This window comes from Trichosurus vulpecula, chromosome 9 (assembly GCF_011100635.1).
Source record: "Trichosurus vulpecula isolate mTriVul1 chromosome 9, mTriVul1.pri, whole genome shotgun sequence".
Taxonomy (NCBI): domain Eukaryota; kingdom Metazoa; phylum Chordata; class Mammalia; order Diprotodontia; family Phalangeridae; genus Trichosurus; species Trichosurus vulpecula.
This window is the reverse complement of record NC_050581.1, coordinates 49,706,080-49,718,089: the sequence shown is the minus strand read 5'-3', so window position 1 is coordinate 49,718,089 and position 12,010 is coordinate 49,706,080. Positions and strand designations below refer to the sequence as shown.

General features: G+C 39.3%; 1 protein-coding gene across 1 annotated transcript; it reads right to left on the bottom strand.

Annotated features, from left to right (window-relative positions):
* Positions 1-1,544: 1,544 nt before the first annotated feature.
* On the bottom strand, positions 1,545-2,648 carry LOC118831191 (actin-related protein 2/3 complex subunit 1A-like). Its single transcript, XM_036738378.1, has one exon. The coding sequence runs from the start codon at positions 2,646-2,648 to the stop codon at positions 1,545-1,547; it is 1,104 nt and encodes a 367-aa protein (XP_036594273.1).
* Positions 2,649-12,010: the final 9,362 nt, after the last annotated feature.

Below are 12,010 nucleotides of genomic sequence, written 5' to 3'. Positions count from 1 at the left end.
CACCTCGTGAAGAGCTCTGATTGTTAGGAATGTTTTATTCTTTACCACAAATCTAAATGTGGTCCATCATGTTTCCTCGTTCTCTTCTCTGGGACTGAGCAGGACCAATCTTTCCTTTCTCCATGTAACAGCCCTTCAAATACTTGAAGACAACTACAAAATCAACCTAATTCAAAACATATTTATTAAATATATACTATATACAAAATCTCCATGCCCCATGCCCACCTCACTCCAAGTCTTCTGTTCTCCAGGCTAGACATTCCCTAAATCCTGACCCTATCATTTGTGGACTCCATGACATAAACTTTTTGAGTATCCATTTCCTTATTGGTAAAATGGGGATGAAAATATATTCTCTTTCTGTCTCACATTATTAATACTATTTTACATGCAGATGGAGCCTGGACTATGATTTCATTGGTCTAGGAAACTCCCTTGTTGGGAAAGTACTTTTGCTTAGAGAGCTAAGAGGATAAATAAGTTGCCCAGGATCCCACAGCCAGTATGTATCACAGGTAGAACTTGAACCCAGGTCTTCCGGGCTCCAGGACCAGTTCTCTTTTGATGGCAGTACACTGTCTTTCATTCACATATAGATAATTTTTTATAATTTACAAAGTCCTTTCCCATTTATCATCTCATTTGTCCCTTAATAGAATGATGAGAGGAGCGGGATTAGAAAGGAGTGAAGAAAGGATAGAAAAATCTTAGAGAAGGAGGAACACCCAAGAGGTCAGGCTCAGCATGGAACAGGGTAGGCCAGTCTGGACAACCAGAAGGGAACCCAGGCACCAGAAGAGGGGTGGAGATGGAGAGGGGGAAGAGAATGAGTAGGGTTAGCACACTAAGAGCTTTGAAACTAAGTAGCCCATGTCACAATTTTATCCAGATCTGGCCCCTGTGCCCAGACCTATTTCATTTAAGAAACACACTTTTTGGAAAAAGAGATTTATTTAATTCAAGAGTTATATGTGGATTGAGGGTATATGGATTCCCCCCCTCCCATACCTAACAAAGCATATTTGCCAATGTTCGGTTTCCTCTCATATATATGAATCAAATGACTTAACTATCAAGAAAGACAGTACATTATGGTCTGGCATTCACCCAATACCAGACATAAATCTTGGCTTTCCTCTTACTCTCCTTTTTTTTCTACATCTTGGCCATGGTGAGAATTAATGTGATTCACTTCACTAACTTTTTTTAACTCTTTCTTTTTCTTCCTGTATTTTTTTATTTTTCTATCAGACAATTTACATAAAATCCCTCTTTAATTTAGGGTGACAACTTCCCATGATAAACTACTTAAAGAGCAGCTTTGATCAAGAATGGAATGAAATAGCCAATCAAAAAGACATCACTGCTGATTTTTTTAAACCAATACATTCACTAATTATGTTAAAAAAAAAAACATCTGCAAAGGATATTTTCTCAGTTTTGACTTGTGGTAGGGTCTTTCCCATCTTCATGCAAATGCTGGAGTTGCACTCTGTCAAGTGTTTGTCATGTTAGAGAATGGCAATGAAGCTTCACATGATTCATAGCCCCTGGATCAAAGACTCTAAAGTCTTGAAATCCCAAATTGTCATTGCTCCATCAATGCCAGTGGTACAAAATTTGTGGCAGTCTTGCTTGTCCACTTCATAAATAGATACTTGGGTGATACTGTTTTGGTGTAGCATGTCTAGAGCAGTGTTGTGATCCTCAGTTGTGGCTCTTTTGTTCATGTTGCAGAAGCGTTCCATGGCAGAAATACTGCTCTGGATGCTCGGTTTTGGAATGTCTAATTTGGAGACGAAGGTCAAGGAGCCACGATCATCATAATTAAACAGCATTGGGCAGCAGTCATGGCCAGCAGCCACCACGCTATTTTCAGAGACAAATGACACACTCAGGAATGGGAGGAACTCTGTTTTCAGCTGTGAAACCATCATGTTTTTAGAGGCATCAACAACTGATACAGTACTATCATGGCTGACCCAAGAGAGGCGGTTCCCACTGGCAGAGAAACTAACTCCATGGACCCAACCACAACTTCCAGTACCACCAAACTCTGACATCAGTTGGCCAAAAGACATCTTGGTACCCCATGGAGTACTGGCTGGCTTTTCATCAGTTTCTTTAATGTAGGCAGAAAAAACTCTGCATTTGAAGTCACAAGATCCAACAGCCAGCAAAACATTGTTGGGGTGCCAGTCCAAACTAAGGACAGTAGAACAAATTGGCCTTTTTATATGTTTGCTCACCCACCAGTTATTTTCAGACTCAAAGTAGCACACAGAAATCAGTCGAGCTCCACTACCTACAGCAAATTTATTCTCCAGGGGACACCATTTCACAATGGTGGCTGCACGGTTAATCCTCAGGATCACCAGGGTTGGTTTCCAGATGCCATCTTTCTGACTCCAGGTATAGGCATTACAGTCTGCACCACAAGTTACAATCTGATTGCTCTTGGGAGCCCAGTCAATACCTGTGATGTGTCCATGGTGTTCTTTCAGTTCATGGGCTTTCACCCATTGGTTCCCATTCTTCTTGTAAATGTGGACTTCATGATTATTAAGGCTAAGGGCAATCTGAGTACGGTCTCTGTTCCAAGCATGGCAGGTGATTGGCTCTAGTGAAAATTGATGTAAGGACATTATTCTCAGTGTTTTCAAAAAAAGCTGGGATGGGGATGGTGTGGACAGGCCCCAGGGTGGAGGATTCGTGGACTCCGGTCAGTCAAAGGGAATAATCTCCGGCAGGAGGCAGGAGAAAAACGCTCTTTCTTTTTTTTAAACTCTTTAACAGTGTTAATATTTATGGGCCTACCTCAGAAACACATATAGCAGAGGGGACATGTTACAGAAGCTGTTGTTGTGTTCATTCTTTGATCTCCAAGAGGACCAATGACATCACAAAGGTGATGTCTTGACTTATGCATCAACTGGATCTAAGTGAGGCAGAGTTATGCAAAATCATCAGCCTCACTCTCTCCTCCAGAACCATCTAAGTCCAATGGCAAGACAAAAGTCAAGATGACTGGCAATGGCCCAGGATGCAGTGAATGACCTTGGCCTTTCTAAATTAAGGTCTTTCTCAGGCCTCAGTTTGTCTGAGGCAAAGACTATTCAATGACTAAGGTCTAGGTAGGAATTGAAACAAAACATGGTCTAATTCACCATCACAAAATTTATCTGGGAGGGGAAGATCCTCAAAGTTTCTGGTCAGAACAGAAAATAATTGCTATTTACACTCATTATAAACCATCAAAATCTTAGTAAGTTACTAAGTCTGTATTCTTCTCTTTTACTATTCCTGTGGAACTCCTACCAAAGTTGTCCCACTCATCACTTTAAAGACCATTTTCCTTCGATCTTAGGTGGATTAATGCTGTCAATACCAGTAATAGAGATCAAATAATAATGGTTAATGGAGGGGGGTAATGGGCTGAATATCCTCTCCCCATAAGTGGAAGCAGGTGGTGGTCTGGTGGCCCCCTGACTCCTAGGGGTTTATGGTAATGGTGCCAGAATTAGTGAACATATCAAATCAGCTTTAGATCCACTGCACCTCAAAACACCCAAGCTTGAGTGATCCACCAGCCTTAGTCACTCTAATAATAAACCACTATCCATTCCCATGGGTTTGCTCATCATCTCTATACAGACTACTGATATCTCTAAAGATTGATAGATAGATAGATAGACAGACAGATATAGTTACAAACATATATAATATGTATTTAGACATTCTTTCTATATACATATATTTATATGCAAATGCATAGGCTGTCCCCATTGCCTAGAATGCATTCTTTTTCCACATCCACTTCTTAGAATCACTAGGTTACTTCAAAAAGAGTGAGCTTCAATGTCTACAGGCATATATACATCTAGTGGACAGAATTTCATTTTTAACGTATTTGCATCCCTAATGGTCTAACTACCCCTATAGAATTTGGGTCTATGGCATCTAACCATCCTTGTTCTGAAGACTTTGAAATGCCCTCTCCTAAAACCCAGGGAACATAATGCCTGGCTTTCCTTGTTATCCATGATCAGCTCTGAGAGGTCATGGCTACTTCTCACCAAAGCTCCCCAAATTTCCATTTCAACAACTGGTTCTTCCCTTTTAGAGAGCATTGTATCTAGAATAGAATTTACCTTGGTTGCTTTCTTTGCTTTTTGAAGGATGAAATCATCATTGAGGCAAGTCAAGAAGTTACCAACTGCAGCTTAAGGCAGAAAGAGATTCACTGAATTTCTGAATAAAGTCCCCCATCACACCTGTGCCACGCCTCTGTTCCAGGCTTGTAATCTGTTTCCTTCATTTTTTTTCTCTTTTTCTTTCTGCCCAGGTGGTCTGTATTATTATTCAATGACATAATTATTTCTGTTTCTCCCTCTATGCTTCCTCATTATGCTTCCTCCCTCTAGTTCCTATATTTTCTCATATGAGTACAACTTCACTAATTAAAACAGAGGGTATTTTCTATGAGCTCTTTTGTGTTCCTTCCTGTACATCTCAAAACCCCTTAATCTCATCTGCCATTCTCTCCTCCTTTGGTGTAGTATCTGATGAAGAAATGAAATTCTCTTCACTAAGGCTAAAACTTTTACTTGTTCCCTCGACCCCACTAACTTCTGAATCATTCAGCTGATGGATGTTGCAATCATTCCTCTTTCTACATAATGTAAAATCTCTCTCTAGGTGTTAGTGTATTTCCTGATGTCAATGACAACGTCCATGTCTCCTCTACCCTTAAAAATCCTTGCTTGGCCCATACAGTTGGTTCAAACTATCATCCCACATCTGTCTTCCCTTTCATAGCCAAACTCCTTGAAAATCTGTCTGTTCTCCTGCCCTCTATCTCCTGGACCCTCTTCTCACTTCCCAACTCCTCACCATATAGCTTTCAAACTTAATCATTCAATTGAAATGGTCCTGTACAAAATTATCAATGAGCTTTTAATTGTCAAGTTTTTTCAATCCTCAACCTTCTTGACTACTCTGAAGCATCTGGCACCATTGTTCACCCTCTCCTCTTGTATATTCTCCTCTCTGGGTTTTCATGACTCTGCTCTCTCCTAGTTTGCCTCCTACTTATCTAATCACTTTTTTTCTGTCCCCTTTGAAGAATCACCCTGAATTGACCCTAAGGCTCTGTTCTGGGCCCTCTTCTCTCTCTAACCTCTCTCTTAGTGATTCCATCCATTTCACTCCAAATGTTCACGTGGACTATTTGTGCCTAACCTGTGTTAGAGCTTTCTGAGTTTGTTTGGTCTCATCATCCACTGTCAGACACACAGTACCTTGAACCCAACATAGGGATGTCATTTTGGTCTTCTTCAAGCACAAAGGACAACAACCATCAAACACCACCACCACCATCCATTCCCATAGGTTTTCTCATCATCTCTATACAGACTACTCCTCTCTCTCTCCCTCTCTCCCTCTCTCCCTCTCTCTCTCTCTCTCTATATATATATATCTATATATATATATATAGATATATATATATATAGATATATAGATATAGATATATATATGTGTATATATATATATAGATAGATATAGATATATGGACAGACATAGATACATATATATAATATATTTAGACACATAATCTCTCTATATGTACATATATGTAAGTACATCTATGTATACAGGCTGTCCCCTTTGCCTAGAATGCATTCTTTCTCCACCTCCACTTCTTAGAATCACTAGGCTACTCCAAAAAGAGAGAGCTTCAAAGCTTAGATTAAATACCTCCTTCTACTTGAGGTCTTTCCTGATTTTCTCCAAGCTTCAAGTACCTGCTTGATTTCCACATATTTATTTTCTATTTATTTAAGTGATATATGTGTGTGTATACATACATACATACATACATATATATATATATATATATATATATATATATATATATATGTTTTCTTCTCCTGTAAAATGCAAAATGCTTAAGGATAGGGACTACTTCATTTTTTTCTTTATATTCCCAGTTCTTAGCATATTATTCAACACATAGTAAATGTTCAACATTGACTTGTTGATTTATTGATTGATATATGTGGCTACTCCATTCCTTTTACCTATCCTATTTTTATTCAATAACTTACCTCTGACCACAGCCATATTCCAGCCATGGGTCTCATCTCACCAAGTCTCAGTGATATCTCTGAGGTTAAAGTTGTTTTATGAGTTATAGATCATCTTACTAAATTAACTTGGCATACTATTGTATAGTTCATTGAGGTCATAGGTTTTACCACTGGATCCATTCTTAGATTTTATATCTTGTGAACTTCTGTGTATTTTAGGCATTATTAATATATCATAGCTACTTTTTATTGTCTCATTTAATAGATACATGATGTGAAACAAAATAAAAGTAGCTGTGATATAGGCCACTTTCTCCCTCTCCCATTGTCTTCAGTGGTTTTCCTCTCCCATCCTTTTCATCTGTGTACTGGGACTACTGTCAAATCCAATATTTTTGCCTCAGCAAATCTCTCACCCCAGAATCTTGATACCCAAATAATGTCACTCTACTTCATCTGTGACACTCAACTCCATCTCCTATAAATTACTCCCTATTGCTATTTACTAAAGGTTAACTGCTGAGAAGCCAATTCATTCATTATTCTGTCTATAGAGGTAAGACTAGATCTAAATTAACCCCAGATAGATATGTCTCCTGCTTTAAAGATCTCTTGGAGTTAGTTCTTGAAACCTTGCCTGCTGCCTATTCCAGTGTCCGACACCTTGGGAGTCACTAAGTTCTTGCATCTAATTTACATTCCTTCATTTATTTAATTTCATTCAACAAATATGTATAAATATCTACTGCAGTAAAGATACTGTAGGAGATTCAAGAAGGATAAAACATGGTCCCTGTCCTCAATGAGTCTACAGGGAGATACGGCATGAATAACAATAACCAAATAACCATAAACATAGTGAACTATCAGAGTGAAATGAGGATACCAAGTTAGTTCAGGGAAAGTTAGAAGTATCAAGATAGGTCATGGATCATTTCCTGTTGAGATAGTCAGGGAAGATTTCATGGAAAGCATTTGAGCTAAGTCTTGAATCATGTGCAGAAATTTGGACAAGCTGGAGAGAGTGGCAAGGGCATTTTAGATTAAGGAGTAGTGCAAATTAAAGGCAGAAAAGTGAGAAACCCTTAGGGTGTTGTGTGTGTGTGTGTGTTTTAACTACAAATCAAAACCTTTCCATTGCTGCCTGATGAAAGGGAATAAAGTTAACAATACTGATATACACTAGGTTGATTAGGCTTGTGGAAAAGCTGGGCCATAGTACAGGTACAAATGCTACTAGAAAATAATCATGCTGTAAAAGTCTTCTGTTGACATTTAGTTAAAATGTTGTCTCTGTCTTTGTCTCTCTCTGTCTCTCTGTCTCTCTCTCTGTCTCTCTCTCTCTGTCTCTCTCTCTTTCTCTCTCTCTCTCTCTCTCTCTCTCTCTCTCTCTCTCTCTCACACACACACACACACACACACACACACACACACAAGAGATGTTTCTCATAGTTGAGTTGAAGTCAGAGACTGTCCCCATTTCCTTGTCTATCTTACATAGCTTCAGTCAAACTTTGCTTCTCCTATGGAATCTTCCTACACTGTTCCAACCCACAGTAATCTCTGATTTGGTATGCTCTAAGCCAGCTCTAAAAAATACAACTTAAAATAAATACCCTCTAGAAGCAGAGGGGCTAACCAGAACTAAAGGAGTTAACACTGATATATACATTGTCCTTTATTATTCCCTCTGAAATAATTGGTGGCTGCTTCCCCCTCACACTTGATCAGCTCCCAGTCTTACATTTGGTCATACCATATCTATCAGTAAGATCTCTTAATTAAAATATAAACTCACTGACAGTAGACATTCTACTTCCTGTTTCTTTTATATTCCCTAATGTGCCTGATACAGTGTTGTGGATCCATTTAGTCCCTAATAATTGAAAGATTTAATGCATAAAGAAACTCATAACCCTAAGTATAATTTTGCACTAAAAATTTAGCCTAAGAAACATCCCCATCCATTACGTAATACTGCCTTCTTATGTTATAACAATAATAGTCCATATGTCTGATACTTAAAATCCTTTACAGTCTGACTCTAACCTCACTCCCCAAGCTAATTACACATTCCACTCTGCCTCAAGGTGCACATTACACATGCCCTCTACATTTCAGCCAAACAGGCCTACTTGATGTTCACTGAACTTAACTTTCCATCTCTCACCTTTATATCTTTGACTAGGCTGTCCTCCGTTCCTGGGATACTCTCTCTCCTCACCTCTACCTCTGAGGACCCCTAACTCCCTTCATGGCTCACCTCAGTTGCCTTCTTCTACAAGAGGTGTTTCCTAATTGATCAGTCAATCCAATCATATTAAGTTCCTACTATGTGACAAGCAATGTGGTAAGGATGCAAAGATTCAAATGAAAATTGTTCTCAGAAAGCTTATATTCTATGATAAGAGATGTACATAAATAATGCATACAAACTAAGTACAAAATATACTTTTGGAGGGACAGCAATGCAAGGTGGGGGTACCAAGAAAGGCTTCCTTAGAAACTGCAATCTGACCAGAATTTTGTAGGAAACAAGGGATTATAAGAGGAGTTCTCTGATTTCCCTAGTTATTAAATGGGTGGATGGATGGATAGATAGATAGATAGATAGATATTGTATCTGTTTTGTATTTATCTTTTTATATGTTGGTCCTACTCCTTTCTTCCAACTCCTCAAGGCAGGAGCAGGTTTTTTGTTTGGTTGGTTTTTACTTTATATTCTTAGTGCCTGGCACACAGTAAGTACTTAATACATGTTAGCTGGCTTAGTTTAATTTAATTTAATTACTTGAGAAACACAAAGAATGCTTTGCCTTAGCTCTGATATTCAAGAGAAAACCCCACTCTATCATTCAGTAAACTGAACAGTATTTGTTGACTTCCTTTGTTTTGACAGAACTTAGCCAAATGAAACCAATCCTTAGCAAACTGGTGGTTGGTGATAGGGCAGCAGCACATGGACCATCAATGGTTCCTTTGGGTTATGCATCAGATTTCAATGTCAGTAGAAAATGTAGTCTGGTTCTAGCTCACATGTCAAATTCAGTTTGCACAGCTAGGGTACACACACCTGTCTAGCATCTTCAGAATACATGTCAGACTAAGAGGCACCTCAGAGATTTTTCTGATCCAGAATCATGACTTTTCCACAAGTACAGACAGTAAATGGGGGCCCTGATGTGGTGCAGTGGATAGAGTGCCAAGCCAGGAATCAGGAAGACTCATCTTCCTGAGTTCAAATCTGTTCTCAGGCATTTACTAGTTTTTGACTCTGGGTAAGTCACTCAAAATTTTATCAGGTATGGGGGCAGAGCCAAGGTGGTAGTTGAAAAGCAGGGACTTGCTTAAGCTCTCACTCAGGTCCCTCCAAACACCTATAAAAATAGCTCTGAACAAATTCTAGAGCTGCAGAACCCACAAAATAGCAGAGGGAAGCAGGACTCCAGCCCAGCACAGCCTGGATGGTTGCTGGGAATGGTCTGTCGCATGGAGCTGGGAGCGGAGCAGAGCAGAGCCCAGCATGGGCCGCACCAGGACCAACCAGACCTGGTGCCAGGCTGAGCAGGCCATAGGGCCATGAATCATTGAGCTGTGGCAGTTACCAGACTTCTCAACCCACAAACGCCAAAGACAACAGAGCATGTTAATGGGAAAAGCTGTTGGGACGGAATGAAAGGAGTTTGCGGTCAGCCACCACCCCGGAAGCAGCAGAGGTGGTGCAGCTCTGAGGCTGCTTCCAGAGCTACAGCTCCAGTTGCTTCTGGCCCTAGATCCACTTGGTGGGAGGAATTAAGAGGCAGATTAGAATGGGAGTGCAAAACTTGCTTTGCCCTGCATAGACCTGGGACACAATCCTGGTTGGCAGTTCTAGGGGGAGAAGGTGCACTGGTGTGGCAGAGCTTGCTGTGTAGAAGTAGCTCTGAAAACAGCAACACAGCCCCTCAAGTTTGGGACAAAGTACTCCCTACTCTAGTAATTTGGCTGGGAATATGGCCAGGCAGCGAAAATGGACTCAGATTCAGACTCAGACTTTGGAATCTTTTTTTGGTGACAAAGAAGACCAAAACACACAGCCAGAAGAAATAAACAAAGTCAAAGAGCCTACATCAAAAGCCTCCGAGGAAAATATGAATTGGGCTCAGGCCATGGAAGAGCTCAAAAAGGATTTGGAAAAGCAAGTTAAAGAAGTAGAGGAAAAATTGGGAAGAGAAATGAGAATGATACAAGAAAACCATGAAAAACAAGTCAATGACTTCCTAAAGGAGACCCAAAAAAAATACTGAAGAAAATAACACCTTAAAAATAGACTAACTCAAATGGCAAAAGAACTCCAAAAAGCCAGTGAGGAGAAGAATGCCTTGAAAGGCAGAATTAGCCAAATGGAAAAGGAGCTCCAAAAGACCACTGAAGAAAATACTACCTTCAAAAATAGATTGGAGCAAGTGGAAGCTAGTGACTTTATGAGAAATCAAGATATTATAAAGCAGAACCAAAGGAATGAAAAAATGGAAGACAATGTGAAATATCTCATTGGAAAAACCACTGACCTGGAAAATAGATCCAGGAGACATAATTTAAAAATTATTGGACTACCTGAAAGCCATGATCAAAAAAAGAGCCTAGATATCATCTTTCAAGAAATTATCAAGGAGAACTGCCCTGATACTCTAGAGCCACAGGGCAAAATAGAAATTGAAAGAATCCATCGATTGCCTCCTCAAATAGATTCCAAAAAGAAATCTCCTAGGAATATTGTAGCCAAATTCCAGAGCTCCCAGATCAAGGAGAAAATACTTCAAGCAGCCAGAAAGAAACAATTTGAGTATTGTGGAAACACAATCAGAATAACCCAAGATCTGGCAGCTTCTACATTAAGAGATCGAAGGGCTTGGAATACGATATTCCGGAGGTCAATGGAGCTAGGATTAAAACCTAGAATCACTTACCCAGCAAAACTGAGTATCATGCTCCAAGGCAAAATATGGACTTTCAATAAAATAGAAGACTTTCAAGCTTTCTCAGTGAAAAGACCAGAGCTGAATAGAAAATTTGCCTTTCAAACACAAGAATCAAGAGAAGCATGAAAAGGTAAACAAGAAAAGGAAATCGTAAGGGACTTACTAAATTTGAACTCTTTTGTTTATATTCCTACATGGAAAGATGATGTGTATAATTCATGGGACCTCAGTATTAGGGTAGTTGAAGGGAATATAGATATATACATATATATTATATATATATATATATATTATATATATATATATACATATATATTATATATATGTGTATATATATATATATATATACAGAGGGCACAAGGTGAGTTGAATATGAAGGGATGATGTCTAAAAAATAAAATGAAATTAAGAGATGAGAGAGGAATATATTGAGAGAGGGAGAAAGGAAGAGATAGAATGGGGTAAATTATCTCACATAAAAGTGGCAAGAAAAAGCAGTTCAATTGGTAGGGAAGAGGGGGCAGGTGAGGGGGGAATGAGTGAATCTTGCTCTCATCGCATTTGACTTGTGGAGGGAATAATAGACACATTCAATTGGGTATCTTACCCCACAGGAAAGAAGGAGGAAGGGGATAAAAAGGGTGGACAAAAGAAGAGAGGGCCGATGGGGGAGGAGGTAATCAAAAGCAAACACTTTCAAGAAGGGACAGAGTCAAGGGAGAAAATTGAATAAAGGGGGACAGGATGGGAGGGAGCAAACTATAATTAGTCTTTCACAACATGAGTATTGTGGAAGGGTTTTGCATAATGATACACATGTGGCCTATGTTGAATTGCTTGCCTTCTTAGGGAGGGTGGGTGTGGAGGGAAGAGGGGAGAGAATTTGGTACTCAAAGTTTTAAAAGCAGATGTTCAAAAAAAGTTGTTTTTACATGCAACTGGGAAATAAGATATATA